Raw genomic sequence first — 18481 nt, 5'->3', positions numbered from 1 at the left:
TTAAGCCCATCATAACACAGATAAGCATCTTCTTAACCCAAAGACTTGAATTTCAAACTCTCCTCCTTGGTTTGCAGAGGTACTCCTGCAGGAATATACCCCACAAGTACAGCGGACACCTGTCGCTACGTGGCCATCAACAGTGAAGCCAACATCCTTCTTGTAGATGACCATCACCAACTGGAAAAGATTCTGCAGGTGAGATGTTCGCCCATTTTTTCTCCTTCCCTGTACACATATTGTAATGATATCTAAGGCACAAAGTATTAGCAGGTGGATTTTGAGGCCTTCATCATAGTCGCCCCAAGATCGCCTTACCTTAACCATGAGCATTAAATGGGCAGAGCAGCTTTAGGTCAGTTTGACTAGCATGATTGTCAGAGATCAAAGGGTTCTGATGAGCTTCAGCACCTCTTTTAGTCCGGATTTGTGCGGTATGCGATGGCGCCTACTCGTGTGCGCATCTGTGTATGGATGATATTTATACCGTACGGGGCTACAGGCGAAGGGATAACCCTGACCCCCTCAAACAGACACAAGGCCCACAAGTATTATATTACAAATGCCTGTGCACACGTTATTTTAAACTGCAGAACCTGTACTGCGTAACATAGATTCATGAAAATTGAAGCAAAACACTACTATCAACACGCAAATGAGTGAAATAATAGCAGAACACTCCAGGTATCCTGTGTTCTTTGTGTTTATTGGAGATTGATTGCCCAGCCAACGCGTGTTTCATCAGGGTGTAAACCCACGACTTCTTCAGAGTTTTATGGCGAATAACTGAAATGAATCGATCACTCCGCCAGTTGCACTTCCATCCCAGCTGGCGTAGGAATGTAGTAGATTCCCAAGGTAAAATCAAATGAGGCAAGGATTTGTCAAATAAACAGTCCAATGTCGCTCAAGTAGTGTGACGCAGAGTTGTAGCACATAATAGAAAACGAGCCGAGTTGGGCTCAGTCCAGGGTGAGTTACTGTCCTGGAGATCTGTATGAAGGCAGCAGAGTGTACTGCTCAATCTCGTGACCCACGGCGAAAACCGATTTCCTACCTATTGGAACAAATGGAAATGTAATCATTTTCTCAACCCCTTGAGAAGGTAAGGTAAGGTAAGTATACATGTAAAGCGTACTGTTACTCCATCTCGGAGTGTCCTGGCGCTGTATACCGCTGGGGAACCCGTCCTGGCTTTCCCTGTGAGATGGTCACTCCTGGGCACCTCCAAGGTGAAGCCAGGCATCCCCGGTGCTGAAGGGGCCATTGTGGAGATTAAGCAGCTATTGCCCAGAGTTGCAGAGTGGGATCCATGGTTAGCATAGGCACCTCAGCGAGAATTATCAAATCCGCGGACATTGATCCAAGACCCTGCCGCGTCGGGGATTGAACCCTGGTCCCGGGCCGATCTCTGCTTCAGGGTCTGCCGCTTCTTACCAGTGAGCCACACTTCTCCACCAGAACAGGGACAAGTTTCAGAAGCTTGCCCAAGGAGGGCTCACATTAGCGGGGAAAGAAAACTAGCCTTAACTCACTTTGAGCTTTTTGCCGCTCTGAAAACTGGTTTAAATGGAATTTGGGTTAAATGTTCTGGCCTCTTAGAGCCATGTACAACTACAGCTTCTTGCCTTACCCACTGGTGGATTTCAAGAATCGACTAAGTGATTAAGGGCCAGATTTAGATCTCAGCGGATGGGTCACCACTTCCCACTCATGACGGTGACTGCACCTTTTTAATTTTTATTTTTTTTATTCAATGTTTTACAAAATTTTGCGAGTCATAATTACAACAATCATAAAAACCCCTTCCCTCCCAATTAAACATACACAGTGCAGCGCTTCAGTGCTGTAGGACCCATGCCTGCCTTTTGAAAGTTACACAGCTCTTCAGCCAACAACCCAACAGTGGGCAGGTGGCGTTCAATGCATTCATCGCTGTCTGGTCAGCCTAGAGGAACACGCCCCACCCAAGACATCACCCTTCAATAACCCAAAAAATATATATAAGAAACCCCTTACTGAATACGGTTCCCTCCCACTATCGACCTCTCCTGGAAGTTATTCCCCGCGGTACCCCAGGTTGCAATCAACATTTCTCTCAGCCCGCATCATGTAGTGTTTCCTCCCCCCCACTACTGGTCGATTCCCCCGCCTCCTCCCCCACCCCCCTGCCTACTATATGCATTTGGAACAGTCCCCAAAAGTTCTTCGGACAGCTCCGAGGAGGCAGCAACTCACTGTAATTTTCAGACTGTTCGCAGCAGTACAACATGTCTTGTGTCCAGCGTTTAACCGTGGGCGTTGGTCCTCTCATCCAACATAGGACCACCACCCTTTTAGCTATAAGCATGCCCATGTACACTAGCCTACGCGCAGCCCTGGGCAACTTTCTGGAATAAACCAGAAGTGCCAGCACGGGGTCTAGGTCCAACTCAACTTCCACTATCTTGCTCAGTTCCCTGACGATCTCCTCCCAGTAAGCCTGTATTCTCGGGCACAGCCACGCCAGGTGTAGAAAATCTGCCGCTAGTGCATGGCACCTTTCGCATTCTGCGTCTTCCTGGACGCCATATCGGTGCAGGCGCTCAGGGGTATAGTACACCCTATTGATGAATTTAAAGTGTACTAACCTATGTTTGCCATTTAGTGAAATCCGCCTGTTGTTCACGCAGCAGTAGTGCCACATGTCATCGTCTAGCGTAGTCTGCAAGTCTCTTTGCCATGCCAGTCTAGCGGCTGCGTATTGGTTTCCCCTATGGGACACTGCTATTTTATAGAGATTCGTCACTAGCTTACTAGAAGACTCGGCCTTAATTACATAGGTGAGTTCACGGACCTCTGGTGGTTCTGCAAGGTGTTCCCCCAGCAGTTCCAAAAGGGCCCTGCGTACCCTATAGTATTGGAAACGTTGTAGAAGTGAACCCGCCCCTTCTGTCTCACTGACTTGATCCCAAGTCTTCGCCTTCTCGTCCCGGAATAGGTCCCCCGCCTGCTTAATGTTCAGCTTGTGTAGAGCACTTATCACTCCCTTGTCTCTGCATGGGGCCAGCCATTGGGTCCATTCCACCGGCATACATGGTGAGTACAATAAGACCCCTCACTGGTGCTGCAAGAGACTGTGCCAAGCGTGGTTGGTGGCTGTGATGGAGTCTATTATTCCAGTCCTTTGATCAACAGCCTTAAAAATAGTCGCCGGTAAGGGAAGTGGGTCAGCAAACAGCTTTTCTATACGAACATGCGGGATATGCACGTCTCCGTGCACCCAAGTGTGCATGTGCGATGCCTGTGCCACCCTGTAGTAAAGCTCCAGGTCTGGGGTTCCCAGGCCCCCCATACTGTACGGCAACATGAGAATCTTGCACCGCAACCTCGGTTGTTTGCCCGCCCACGCGAGTTTTATCATTATTTGGGTTAGTCTTTGGAAGAATACATGGGGTAGTACCATCGGCAGATTAGAGAACAAAAACAGCATTCTAGGGAGCACTACCATCTTCATGACGGAGATGCGACCCAGAAGAGCGAGCAGGAGCCTACACCAGGCTTCGACATCGTCCTCCAATTTACTAACGGCCACGCCGTAATTCTCTCTGAACACTATCTCGGAATCGGTATGCAGTCGTATACCCAGATACCTAATCGAGTCGGTGGACCATTGCAGCGAAAATTCCATGTCGAATCCCTGCGTGACCGCGGTCAGGGGGAAGGCCAGGGACTTCGCTCAGTTCACCTTGAGACCGGAAAGTGCAACGAAATGCCACCACTTCACAGAGCACCGCAGATAAAAAAAATTCCGGGTGCCGGACGTATAACAAGGTGTCGTCCACATACATTGATGCCACTATCTTGTAAGTAGGGAAGCCTATGCCCTCACGTTCTTGATATTCCCGCACTGCGCAGGCTAGTGGTTTGGCTACTAGGGCGTATAGCAGGGGGGACAGCGGGCATCCCTGGCGAGTCCCTCTACCTATAGGAAAGGAGTCTGTGACCAGGTTACAGAGACGTACCCTCGCCCTATGCCTGTTGTACAGGGTGCCTATCAACGGTTAAACGGCAATCCCAGCCCCATCCTCGTTAACACCTGCCACATGAAGGGCCATTCCACAGAGTCAAAGGCCTTCTCCATGTCTAGGAACACTGCAATCGCCTTCGTGTCCTGCTTAACATGCTGCATAGTGCCAAGGACTGTGCGTATGTTATATGTAAGGTTCCTGCTCGAGAGGAATCCCACCTGTTCCGGCGCAACCAGCAACGGTGCCAAGAGCGCCAGCCAGTGCGCCAGCACTTTGGCGAATATCTTTGTATCAACGTTTAGGAGGGAGAGGGGGCGGTATGAGCTACACTCGTCGGGCGTCTTCCCGGCTTGGGAATAGCTACCATGATCGCCTCTCTCATCGACAGTGGCATGCATCCCGAAACACACAGATCATCGAACAGTGTCAGCAGGTGCGGCAGTAGTATGTCCTGAAACGTTTTATAAAATCCGTCCGTGAGCCCATCCGCCCCCGGGGTGCTGCCCGACCTCCTGCCAGCGAGAGCCTCCACGATTTCATCCTTCTCTATAGGTAGCATTAAGAATTCCTTGTGCACGTTCGTGAGAGCGGAGAGCTTTATGTGCTCCAAGTAGTCTAGAATTTCCTCGTCTAGTTCTCTACTTTTAGACGAGTACAGGCCCGTGTAGTATTGCCAGAATCTCTGTGCAATATCTGCCTCATCTGTGAGGACTATTCCCTCACCTGTCTTCAGCTCCGTAACCTGCGGCCTGTACCACCTCCCCTTCAGTACAATGGTGAGGACCAAGCTTGGCCTGTTACTCTCTCCTACATGCGTGCCATCGTGTACTTCCCCATATGTTTAATCTCCCTGTCTGCTTCCTCGTTATAGTCTGCAATCAGGGCCTAAATCTTTTCTTCTAAGGCAGTGCCCCCATCCCTCTCCCGCCGCTCTTCTAACTGTGCCAAGCGCTTCTCAAAATCAGATAGTCTTTGCCTGATGGATTTGAGGACCCCCGAGTGTTTGGACATAGCTATACCCCTTATATAGACCTTAAATGCCTCCCATACTGTTTGGAAGCTCTCCACAGAACCGATGTTAGTCTCGAAGAACACGTCTATGGCTTCCACCAGTTCCCCCCTAAAAAGCGGGTCCAGGAGCGAATAGGGCAGGAAGCGCCATGTAAAAGGGTGGATTATTTTCTTAGGAGTAGCCAACACTAACAGGAGCGGGGAGTGATCGGAGAGTGCGCGTGGGAGGACCCTACAGTCCCTAAGCTGCCCCAGCAGGTGGGAAGACGCCAGCCAGTAATCTATTCGTGTATGAATATTGTGATAGGCCGAGTAGTGTGTATAACCCCCTGCGCTGTATTTCGCGCTCTCCACACATCTTCTAAGTCCATGCTAATCATGACACTATTTAACACTTGCGCAGCCGAGGTGGGTCTACGGGCAGGGCCAGCCGATCTGTCCAGTGTCGGGTTAAGTACCAGGTTGAAATCCCCACCTCACAAGAATTGTGCACTACGGTAAGTATGGGTCGTCGCTGCCAGAGATGTATAGAACTCCGGGCAATCATAATTAGGTCCATACACGTTTACTAGCACTAAGTCAAGCCTATGTCCCTTGCATCTTGATAGAACGTACCGCCCTTCCGTGTCCGCCCTCAACAGTTCTAAAGCTCGTAGCTTTGCTTTGCTTTCATAGAGACTGGTGTTTTAATAGCTTCTTTGCCTACCTGCCGACCCCAGGGACCAAGAATACTTTGGAACTGCGTGTGAGGCTGCTCTACAACAGGGGCTGGGACTGCGAGACCCAGGCTGCAGCGCAGGACCATCAAAGCGCACCTGGAGTCTCTTCCCGCCCCTGCTCCGCATCGATTGGCTGTTCGTGAGTGAGTGGCCTGTGATTGGCTGCCTCCCCCTTAACTGCTCGCGGCCCCCGCTTCGCGGGAGCCGCTCGTAGCTTTGCTTTGCTTTCATAGAGACTGGTGTTTTAATAGCTTCTTTGCCTACCTGCCGACCCCAGGGACCAAGAATACTTTGGAACTGCGTGTGAGGCTGCTCTACAACAGGGGCTGGGACTGCGAGACCCAGGCTGCAGCGCAGGACCATCAAAGCGCACCTGGAGTCTCTTCCCGCCCCTTGCTCCTCCTATAAATATATTCAGCTGACGCCTAGCGGGACGCGTGCGGGACGCCGGGCTAAGCCCGGGCAAAGGGCGGGCCGTCTGTGGCCGTCCGAGGACGGGACGGGCCCCCCCTCTTGGTTTCTTGTACTTGGACCTTGGTCTTCATTTAGCGAGATATTTTGTAGTTGCATGCGATCGATTCCGTCTCCCGTAAGTTAGTGGTGATAACCAAGAACCATTCAAAACAGTAATACCCTCAACGATATCTGTGACGATATAAGTGATATAATTATCTACGACTACCGGAAAATAAATGGGCTTTAAAAAACTGCGATCTCGGACAGTATACATGAAAAGAATGGGTACTGAAAATGCTGTACGAAAATCCTCTGATAAAGCTATAAAACAAGGTCGCATAATCCATACGCCAGCAATTAGTGCCTACTTCTCTGCACTCTTGCCTAAAGAGAATCAAGATCCACAATCGTTAAGTAAAGAAATAAGTTTTCATGCATCAGACATCATTGGGGAGACTGATGGTACTTCAACGAAACCTAGCCTACAACTCAAACAGGGATGTTTGGAATTAGACTCAAGCAACAAATTATCAAGCACCCCTAAAGATCTTCTTTTTTCAGATCATGAAACGACCAATTTGAAAATCTTAACACCTATAAAAAGCAGAGTGAGTTCAATGTTACTTGATGATACAAATATCAGCAAACAAAATATAGCGATACAGAAATAATGGCATGACCAAAGATCGAGACACCATATATCCTGGAACCCATTCTATAGGGCATGAAAATTTAAAAATTCTGGTGGATAAAGGTCACAGGGCAGTTTGGTATAAAGTTGCTACGGAACCTGAAAATAATACCACTATAGAGTCTTGGGCTTGGGTCTCCGAGACTCTGAATAGCAACAAAAATTTTAACACCAAACAACACTCTGTTTAGCACGGGATTAAAAATCATATCTTGGAACATCGCAGGCAGAACTAAAAATAAACTGTCCATGGTCATGAGAAATCCGCCAGATATATTGCTTCTACAAGAAACATGGGAAACTGTATCTTTTACTCTTAAAGGCTATTATGTATATGAAATTCCAGCAATACCCACTAAACGAGGACATGCTAAAGGTGGTTTGGCCATTTTACTGAGGGAAGAACACTTGTGGGCACAGGAAATTGTAGATACGAAATTAGAAAATTTACAGTGCATACAAATCTTTGCAAAAAAACATAGCACTGCTCCATTACAGGCAATTCTCCTCTTTAATGTTTATGCTCCCCCGGGAAAAAAATATGATATAATATTTTTTAACATCATGGAAAAGATTATGGACATAATGGAAAATTATTCCTATTCATCTTTTATAATTGTAGGCGATTTTAATAGTAAAATTTCCAATTCCGAAATTAACAGGTGGGCAATACTATTTTCAGAAGAAGGTAAGGAAACTATAACCCCACAATTCCCTGAGGGTATACTAACCGACAAAAGAGGCAAATTATTAATATCAGCAATAACTCATCTAAATGGACAAATATTGAATGGCACTATTGAGGGGGACATCCCTGCAAAGTACACCAGACGAGGTAATGGGACTTTATCTATCATAGATTACATCATAAGCAGCATGGATCTGCTGGATACAGTTTCGTATCTGCTCAACCATTTCTGCCAAGAGAGTGATCATGCATTTATGCAACTAACAACAGATTGGATACCTAAGTCTTCAGAACCGAGCCATATTATATATCATGAAAGTACCGTTATGATAAAAAGCGAACAGAGACGCATCTTCTGGAATTCCTCGATCCTGGATAAAATCATGACAAAGATCGATCATTCTAAGCTTCTAGCAAAAAGATTCTCTAAAAATCCTATAGAAAACTTTGAATTTATAATTAAGGATTTTAAAAACCTCATTCTAAGTATGGTATCAACGGGTGCAAAAGGTAACGATAAGAAGAAAGGAGGAAAAAATGTATGTACCTTTAAGAAATCTGAAGTAAAGAAAAAGTTAAATAAACTTATACGCGCCCAATATATAAATTATTCGCCAACAGTAAAGAAGGAAATAAATAGATTGAAAAACCAACTGAGACGCGAGAATCAAAGGGAAAAAAGAGCTTCACAAGATCGTAACTGGGTCGATATCCAGATAGCTGCAAGTAAATATAACCAACGTAAATATTGGTTTTTAATCGCAAAAATAACTGGGTCAAAGAAGAAATTACAATCTATTCCGGTCCCTCCGAACGACTGGGAATCTTATCTTTCGGATCTCTACAAAGCAAACCCAACAAAACTAAATGAAAGTAGTAAAGCCACGAATGAAGAAAAAGATAAGAGTACTTTATTACAAACTACAGCCATTTCGGTTGAACTTAACATACGTAAAGCGAGAACTACAGGAGCCTCTGGCCCGGATCAGATCCCGATTAAGGCGTTACAAGTCGCACCAAAGGAATGGAGCAAGTTGTTATGCCCTCTCTTCAATTACATCTTTGAGACCGGTCATGTACCAAAATCTTGGCAGGGGAGCATTATTATCCCAATCCATAAGAAGGGAAGCAGAATCCAAGATGGGAACTATCGACAAATTGCACTCGTGGATGCTGTGGGAAAAGTGTTTGCAGCAGAGGTACTAGACCGCTTGAAAGAATGGGCCTTTTCGTTGGGTCTGATACCCATGTTTCAAGCAGGTTTCAGGCCTAAGCATTCTGTAACAGACAATATTGCAGTTATCCAGGCTATTTTCGATAAATACATTACTCGTAGAATCCAGGTGGTTTATGCTGCATTCATTGACTATTCAACGGCATTCGATCGGGTAGATCGACCAACATTATGGAGAAAACTAAGGAGGCTTGGAATTCAAGAACAACTGTTACAAGTAATAATAAGCCTATATACCAATACCTGGTGTCAAGTCCAAATGGGGGGGGAAAAGGGACTTACAAAAAGAATTCAAACAGAGAATGGACTAAAACAAGGGTGCCTCTTAGCCCCGCTCCTATTTTCCCTCTACTTAAGTGACCTGCCTCACCACCTGCAATTAGGCTCTAGTATACCTCCAAAAATAGCAAAGCAAAGCATAAATTCATTACTCTATGCTGACGACATAGTATTGTTAGATCTTACCCCTTTCGGACTGCAAGCATCATTGGACATTTTGTATAAATATTCAAAGGAAAATTATCTAGTACCAAACATAAAGAAAACTAAAGTGATAGCCTTTTCGGGAAGAAAACAAAGCGCCAAATATATCTGGAAGATCGGAGGAGATAAAATAGAAGAGGTAGATAATTATCCCTATCTAGGTAGGATCCTCTCAAAAGATTTAACAAACTCAATACAGGTATCAAACTTACAAAGGAAAACTGACATTCACGTCTCGGCTCTCCTGAGACTTTACAGTGCAACAGGGAACAGACATTTCTCTGCATTGCTAAGCACATACAGAGTAAAAATACCACCTGTATTATCTTATGCGACGGAGTATATTCCCATAAAGCAATGGGTCTTCATGGACCGAAAAGAAGGGAAAATCTTAAGAAGGATCATGAAAGTTTCTGATGCTGTACCTGTTCAGGCACTGAGATTAGAACTATCGATCACAAGTTCTTATGCCATAGCTATTGCCAATGTAATCAGGTGGGCCTACAACCTGTTGCATGCGAAGGAGAACACTTTAAGGTCAGTGCTGCAAAAAGAGTCTTTTGGGGTAGATACAAAAAAACAAATCTTTTTAGAAAACTTGTCTGTAGCATTTCGAATGGCAAATATTAATACAGAAATGCTGCTTACTTGGTCACCGGCACAACTAAAACTGTTTTAAAATGTTTTACCCCTAAACTGAGCTATGAATTGGACTCCTTACACTGTAACAAACTTACCACCTACAAGTCGTTTGTAGACGCACTTGAATACAAGCAAAGTCGGTTTTACATTGGGTTCACCTTGACACACGGCGTAAGGAGAGCGATTAGTATGTTTCGATTGGGCATTTTACCAGTATCTGCATATACCTCAAGATGGCATCCAGGAGGATCTCCATTATGTACATTGTGCGCAGGGGGTGATCAGACTATAGAGCATTTATTACTCGTTTGTCCTAATCACAAAGTAACCTTAGCTCGTACTAGATACCTTGATCCTATACTCCGCTCCTGTAGAATTACAACGGGGAGAGAACTTTTGGTTTTGTGTAGTCAACCTTTGAATGAATTTGTTTGTTACAATTTGTACAAATTTTTAAAATCTTTTTTATCTTTGTATTAATACAATTGTATTCTTTATACATATAAAATGTAAATAACTTTTTGTGGTCCTCTGTCGAGTACCAATACAAATAAACCTTTTGACTTGACTTTGACTTGTGTATTTGGATTTGGGGTTAACCATGCAAGTACCCCTCTAGCATGTGTCGTGAAGCCCGCTGATGTGATATTCCCCTCCAGCCCCCTGCTATGTAACATATTGCTGGACTGCGGGAGATGTGTTTCCTGTAGGAGCGCCACATCCACCTGTTGCCTTTGCAAGTAGCTCAAAACGTTCCGCAGTTTCCGGTAGTCGTTCAGTCCCCTGACGTTCCACGTGAGTGCTTTAACTCTGTCAACCTGCCCAGGGTTGCCTACATCAGCCGTTCCCGCCAACCCTATGATCAAAGAACATCGTGTATGCTCGCTCGTTGCATGCAACTGCACTAATCACTGTGTACTGAACCCCCAACTTTCCCACACAACAACCCATTAACAGATCACGTTCCTCAGCATCCCCAACCCCCCACCCACAGCTGACCGCCCCCAACCTGGTCATGCAGATTCTGTGACCCCTCCCTCCCTCCCCTACCAACTCCCTTAACATCCTGTCCCCTTGGGGACAGTTTGGGTGATCAGCACTCGTGGGCAGAGGTTGCGTCGCGACCAGACTATGTGTTACCATCCTAGATAGCCCATTGCCTCCCCACTCCACCCCCGCCGTGCAAAGTTTGTGTAGCATTCCATAACGAGGATATATCTGCCCCCATGCCTAACAGTCATAATAATGTGTCCCAGATTATAACATATACACGGACCTGGACGCTGCCTCCCAGAAACACCACCGATGGGAATTGTACCCTGCCCCGATGCCATAATGTTCCAGCTAATCAGAACTCTGAGGAGGCGCAAACTCCCTTCACCGCGCTCCGTACCCCTCCTTACTTCACATGCTGAATGTCTTCAGTCCTGTTCATCCAGCGGGCCGCCTATCTCGTCTCCGGCCTGCTGAGTGGTAGTGTCTCTTCGCTGATCCCTCGACCACTCCTTAAGCGCCCGCTGCAGGGCCTTCGGGTCTGTGAACAAGTGGGATTTCCCTTGTCGGTTAGCTCGCAGCCTTGCCGGATACAACATAGCATAGTCCAGACCCAAATTTCGCAGTTGTCTCTTAAATGGGACAAAGTGTTTTCGAGCCTCTTGCACTCTGGCTTTGAAGTCTGGATACAGCGAGATTTCAGAACCTTCGAACTGTAGTGACTTCTCTCTTGCAAGGCGCAAGGCTGCGTCTCTGTCTCTGTAGTCAAGTAGTTTCGCGATTATTGGGCGTGGTGGGGCTCCAGGTCTCGATCGTGGGCCCAGTGAGCAATGCGCTAGCTCCACCACAAACATCGGTGAAAAGACTCCCTCGCCAAGTAGGGTGATCAGAAGCTTTTCCACAAATAGCTCCATATTCCCGGTGGCGGTCGTCTCCGGCAGGCCCGTGATGCGCAAGTTACACCGCCGAGAGCGGGCTTCAAGACCTTCTGTCTTGTCCTGCAGGGATTGCAATAGTTTACTGAGTTGTTTGTGGTCCGCGTCCAGTTCAGTGTGCGCCTCCTCCACTTCGGTGATCCGCCTCTCCGACATGTCCAGTCGTTCGGCATGTTTGTCGATTCTCTCCGCCATCCTGTCCATTCTATATGTCAAAGCGTCAATTTTCGTACCAAGAGACGACATACTGTCCTGCAGGCCTTTATCCATGGCTAAAAGTAAACTCTTTATATCCGTTCCAGGTTCTTCTGATCTGGCAGATTCCGTGCGTTCCCTTTCAGCCTCTGCTGCGTCTTGGGATTTCGAGCGTCGTTACTCGAAGGACAGTTTTGTCTGCGACTTGTCATTCCTACCCATGTTGATCGAGGGTCCGTGCGAGGTGCGTACGGTTATGGCGCGGTGGCGGTGTGCAAGACAATCAGACTCCAGTCACTTCCCGGTCTCAATGCTCGTCTCTGTTATGCACCGCCTGACCACGGTCACTATCCTGCCACAGCCTCCAGTGTGTTGTTCCTATCGTGTCAGTCCCACATTGTACTCGCAACGGGCACCGCAGGATCCGCAACCCGCCGCCTTTCCTGTGGTAATCCGCAAAGATTAGACTTGGCACTAACCTCGGGCGGGCCACGCGGAGCCAGCCCAGGGCCCAGTTCTCTCTGTGTGTCTAGCCCGGAGTGCAGGCGACGTGCAAGGGAGTGGAGTCTTTCAGTCAATTCTTCAGGCTGATCTGCCAAGCCGCCACCAATGGGACTCTCCTGTTCCGTGCCTACATGGCTTCACTCTTGTGTTGTGGGGTGCCCGACTGACTGTTTAGTCGCGCTCTCACCCATGCAGCTGTTGTCTGTAGGCCTCTCACACCGGACCCGGGGGGGGGGACCCCACACTTCTGCACACCCAGGCCCCCAAAGTCGGTTGTCTTCCGCATAGGCTCTGGGGAGCAGCCCATGCAATTTCGCCGAGCCCTGCTCTCCACAATTGCACTGCTCGCTGCTGTAGTTGCTGCTGCACCTCCCTCAGCTCACACACTCTTCAGGCCAAGGCCGACCGCGCAGTGCGCTGCAACTCTGGACGCCTGTCCCCACATCTATCTGCGGGAGTAGCTCGGCACTTTATATCCTCCCCGAAGTAGCTGGTGGGGGGGTAGGGTGGGCGTAGCTCCTCTCAGCTCCTCAGACCCGTATAGGTCGGATGACTGCCCCTGTCCCCTGGCGTAATTTCGGCTGTTGCTAGGCAGTCACCGGGTCAGCGCCGCACGCACAGCGACACAGCTCTGCCCCGCCCCGTACTCCAGTCCGCTGCCGAGCGGTCCACCGCTCCCGGCTCTCCGCGATTGTTTACTGCCGGTGCAGGCCGTCTGGAGGATCACAAGCCACGTTTTCCGGTAGCGACACTGCTCCGCTCTACGGGGGTGCCGGTTTAGGTCAATTCTGATAGAATGCTGCAGGATATTAAAGGATTAGGTGCGCAACATGGCGGAGCTCGGGGTTCAAGCGGCCTTCTTGGTCGCTGGCAAGCTCCGCCCCTCTGACGGTGACTGCACTTTTAGTATAGTAAGCGCACATGGTTAAAATTTTTGAAAGTCACATCCTGTGTAGATGTATGTCAGTGTAAAATCATAAATGCTCCCAATAGGGTGCCTCAAGAACAGTTGATTGACTTCTTCTCTACGATGGCCATATTTTTGGCACGTTCACTTAAACCCTCTGCTAAACCCATGTGGATCTGCGTACTCGCTGAGCTAGGTCAATATAACATGCAGCACTATCATTATCACACACAACACATCACACTCAGCCTGAACCAAGGACCCACCTACATTAACCACCGCCTGAACTTCTACCAACCATTGAGAAGACTACGTTCTGCCTCCCTTTCACTTGCCCATACTCTCGGCATCTACTGAAGCAGATGTGAAGGACGCTCCTGCTCCCACGTGACAGCAAAGACCTAGAACCGCCAACCCACGCACCTCTGAACTATTGCCTCACTTCTGGAATTCCGAATGGCAATCAAAATATGGCGAGTAAGCCTCCTGGGCTGCAAGCGCTTGGATACCCTATCGGCTTTTTAGCTGTGCTTTATAAATCCTGATTGATTGATTGTAGCACAGGCAGTTGTCTGCCAACCCTCCACTGCACACAGCTGAAGGTCAGTGTGAATTGTGTCCTCATGTACATATTTGGTGCAAGGGCACAAGTTGCTCTGAAAAGAGCACAAAATCACATGTGATGAAAAGAGCACAAAATCACATGTTATGGAAACAACTGCTGCTTGAGTTTCGTTTGTTTGTGTGCTTCCCAAGCTCCTGCAATAGGATTTTGTACCTTTAGAAAGTCTCAATTACATGACCTGGCATAATTGTGTAATCTCACACATTTGTGTCACAATTTCGGCACTAAATGCAGGACATTTTGCAAGAGTTTACTGGCATAAAAACATTTCACCTAGTTCAAGTACACAAAGAGTAAAAGATCAAAACAAGCATTTGCTCATATTGCCTTAAGTGTCAAAATCTTCTCAAGCAAAGCCTCAAGGTCCTCCTTCCTGTCTTGTGACTAACACAACAACTACTGTCCCCTTCCTCTTTAACGCCAGAACAGAAAGCCAGCCTTCCATTTTACAGTGAACCTTCTCGGACATGTTTAGAGACGAAGGACTATTACATGGCAACACCTTGTTTCTTGTGTTTTTCCAGTATGTTCAAATACCTGTGATGGTCTCAATATAGAAAAAAAGAGGTACAACATTCTTGGAAATTCTTCACACCTGGTTGATGACTCTCTTCTTGCCTTTCCCGCTTCTTTTGGCTCCAGCCCTTGGGTATGTCTTTAATAGTTGTGTGCTAACATGCTTGTATTAGGGGCATAGCACCACTGAATCTCTGTAGACAACTGGTACTGTACACTAGGTTGCTGGTACTGTGAAGAGGAAGACCCCTAGCACTTAAACACTGGAGGAAATAATGAAGTGCTACAGGATCGTGGGTTGGTGCTGGAGGCAGCAGGTCTGAACCCTCGAGATGCTATTGCTTCCTGCTAAGAACCCTCAGAGGCCAGCACAGAGGTCCAACCAGGTGAGGCTTGAATAATGAGTGAGACCAAAGAGCTGATGCTGTCCAAAAACCTGGAGCCACTAAGTGCCTCAGAGGCTAGCAGAAAGTCTAGACCAAGTGTGGATTTCAAACTTAGCCTATAATCCTTACAGACAAGGGCCTGGCAGGGTTTGGATCAGTATAGAATGTGTCCAATTCACCTACAGCCTTAAGTGTTCCCTGTTTGGAGGCAAACTGTGTATTTTGCACTCAAAACTAGTGCCTTTAGTCTGACAAGTAGTAGAAGCTTAGGGCTTGATTTTGATATTTTCTGAATTATAGGTCCTGTGTGTAATAATTGAGTTGTTTTTGTTTCCTTTGTGTTGATTTTAGGTCCAGGACCAGCTGCCTCATCTGAAGGCCATTGTACAATACAATGATGAGCTGAAGGAGAAGAGACCCAACCTCTACACGGTGAGGAACTCCGACTGCTCTTGGACATCTCTCCCTCTCTGCCACTGTCACACAAAGTTGCAAATCCCTATATACCCTCATATTAAGGATGGGAAAAGCCACATATGTTTTCTCAACAAAATTCATTGAAAATGACAGGAAATGGTGTTTTGGTAGCAACATGTGATTTGCCAGCAACTCATACCACTTTCATTTTTACCTTAGTCCCTCTTTTGTTAAAAAGTCTTGTGATCTACCGACAGGAGACAGGTTTGAGTATAAAAAGTGAGACTCGAACTAGACTTCCACTGGTATCACTGCAGGGGTTAAACAGTACTGTGTGTGCCCAGGATGGCCCATCAGGATGTAGACTGCCCTTCAAGTCACACTTAAGCTCCCTTTCTGTGTGGCTATCTAAAAGGAATGAACAAAGTCCATCTGTCGCCCGTCTTAGACATATATTGGAGACAGGCTGTAGGCACACAGGGCTAAGAAAAAAACACCATCTTTCTAAAAGTTGCATTTTTAAAATTGTTTTGAAAAATTTGACTTTACCATTAAAGAGGTTTTATCCTTTCAATACCATAGGTAATAAAAAACATGGTAGCCCTCCCTCCTTCCAATTGGCAATTACAACTTATTAGATTTAACAAGGAATTCCCAATGTTAACTTATGGGAGAGGTAGGTCTCACTGTAGTGAAAAAACTAATTTGGGAGTTTTTCACTACCAGGACATGTAAAACTTAAGAATGCATGTCCTACCTTTTAATTACACAGTACCGAGTGCTGTGGGCTACCTAGGGCCTACCTTAGGGGGTGAATAATTTGTAAAAAATTAAAGGCGGAGTTTAAGGCTTGGCAAGGGGTTTTAAATGCCAAGTGGACATGGCAGTGTAAACTGCACACAGAGGCTCTCCAGTGGCAGGACTGAGACATGTTTAAAGTGCTACTTAAGTGAGTAGCACAATCAGTGCTAAAGGCCCACTAGGAGCATTTAATTTACAGGCCCTGGGTACATGTTGTGCTCATTACTAGGGACTTAAAGGTACATTTAACAGGCCAATTGTGAATAAGTCACTCGAACCATGTTTTGAGGAGTGAGTACAAGCACTTTAGCACTGTTTAGCAGTGGCTAAGTGTTCGGAGTCCTACAGCCAATAAAATGAATTCAGCAAATAGGGGAGGAGGAAGGCAAAAGGTTTGGGGGTGACCCTACAGAAACTGCCATTTCCAGCAGTCACACTCTACAAATCTAGCAAACATAATGCATGGGCATGGAGAACAAGGCAGAACAAAGGTCCACTATGTTAAACCATTGTGCACTTGCGGGGATGTAAGAAAGGACAGTGACATGTTTCAGACTACAGAGGTGCTAGGTATAGCCACATTATTGATGGCAGGTAAATCTAGAATAAACTGTACACAGTGGTCTTCCCCATTTTCTTAACATGGAGAATAAGGGTACACCATCTACTAACGATTGATACTAAAACCCCAGGATTAATCTGCTCAGTTATTACAGGAAAGATGTGTCCCTATGCCTTGGGGTTAAGGCGATACCGAGGGTTTCGAGGCAGCTTCTTTTGTGGCGAATCTTGATCTTCAAGGGTGCCATCACCACAAAAACCCCCACATCGTTGGAACCTGTAGACCCCTGGAAAAGTAAATAAGTTAGGCATGGAGCTAATTTAGAGTTATTTGCATCAGATTGACAGTTTATACTTTCACAGAGCAAGGGAGCCCCTCATTCTCACAGTGCTGGTGTACATGGAGGTATACACCATCGGCGTTTCCAAACACTATGCAGTTAATTCTGCACAAAATGTCCCACCCCACGAATGGCTGGTGAGATAGAACTGAGTAGGAAAGCATGCTGATCAGTAATGGGCCCATGGTAGATAGAGAAGGGGTCGGAAGTGAGAAGAGTAAGAGGCTGGTTAGAAATACCGACTGCATCTATGGATAAGTCTGAGAGATCCAATGAGGGAAACTCAGAGGTTTTAATGATGGAGCAACTCGCACCAGTGTCAATAGGCCGACTGGTGCTCTTACGATGTGCTATTTATAATGCAATCAACATAGAGACCTTTTTGATCTACTGGAATGAGGGTATTCAGGGCACCGTCCGGACCTCTCAGGCTGTCCTAAAGCTCAGGATTGATGCATAATTGTTGATAAAATCCAGGGGTGTCAACAAGACCTGGCACATTTGAAACAGCATTAGGGTAGCCTTTTTTCCAATGCCCCAGTTGATCCCATGCAAAACAAAATCCTCCTGCACCCGGGGCTTCTCTTATCCCCCTTACAATACCCCTGCCCTTTTCTGTTCCCTCATACTCCTTTCGGCTCCCCCTTTGTCCTGCCCATTGGGGAGCTCCACACACTCTCTCCCTTCCTTTCTGCTGTTTCAAAAGGGATTCATTTGGATTCAATCTTCTTTCTCTCCTGTGAAGCTGCACAGTGGTTTCTGATGGTCACTAGTTCTGCTAGTTTCTTAGTGTTCCATCCAGTACATCTCATCATTGACTGATTTCTCACATCCGTAGGGATCCCTGCACAACATGTGGCTGGGGTCTTCATCATCTGCATCACTGGAATGAGTGGAGGGGAGGTATCCCCATGTCTGTCAGTTTGCTCCCCTTCTAAGGCGTTCTCCAGGAATTGTGGGGTTGTGCTCTCTGTCTGAAAGGCTCCATGATTAGGAGAGGGCTTCTCATCTTCGATAGTGGCTCCCGCCCACTCTACGGACGCTCGCGTGCAGTGTGCACGTGGCTTTGCATTACTGGTGGTACATAGTGTGGGCAAGATCCCCTTTCGGCTGGAGCTTGCTATGTGGACATTTCTTGATCTTGTGGAGTGAGGAGGGAACGCTGATAAACACTAATACCCAAAAGTGTCCCTGCCTTCAGCGGGTGATCAGTCGTGTCCAAGGGCCTCTTTCCCTCACAATTTCACCCTACAAGGGCCTTTTCACCATTCCCTGGAACTACTGCCTATCTTGCATCTTTCGTTACTTCACATGACATGACATGAGCTCGCTCTAAAGCATGGATTTGCACACAATCTTTGTCTCC

General features: G+C 46.9%; 1 protein-coding gene across 1 annotated transcript in view; it reads left to right on the top strand.

Annotated features, from left to right (window-relative positions):
• The window catches only part of LOC144817691 (long-chain-fatty-acid--CoA ligase ACSBG2-like), a 432359-nt gene that overhangs the window by 109336 nt on the left and 304542 nt on the right, over window positions 1-18481 (top strand). Inside the window, exons 4-5 of the mRNA XM_078674438.1 lie at window positions 78-198; window positions 15347-15427. Coding sequence (XP_078530564.1) covers window positions 78-198; window positions 15347-15427 — 202 coding nt within the window. The remainder of the gene's footprint in view (window positions 1-77; window positions 199-15346; window positions 15428-18481) is intronic.

The sequence above is a fragment of the Lissotriton helveticus genome, chromosome 2_1, assembly GCF_964261635.1.
Source record: "Lissotriton helveticus chromosome 2_1, aLisHel1.1, whole genome shotgun sequence".
In the NCBI taxonomy this organism is placed as follows: Eukaryota; Metazoa; Chordata; class Amphibia; order Caudata; family Salamandridae; genus Lissotriton; species Lissotriton helveticus.
Note: the sequence above shows the minus strand (reverse complement) of the source record. Positions and strands in the feature narration are given on the sequence as shown.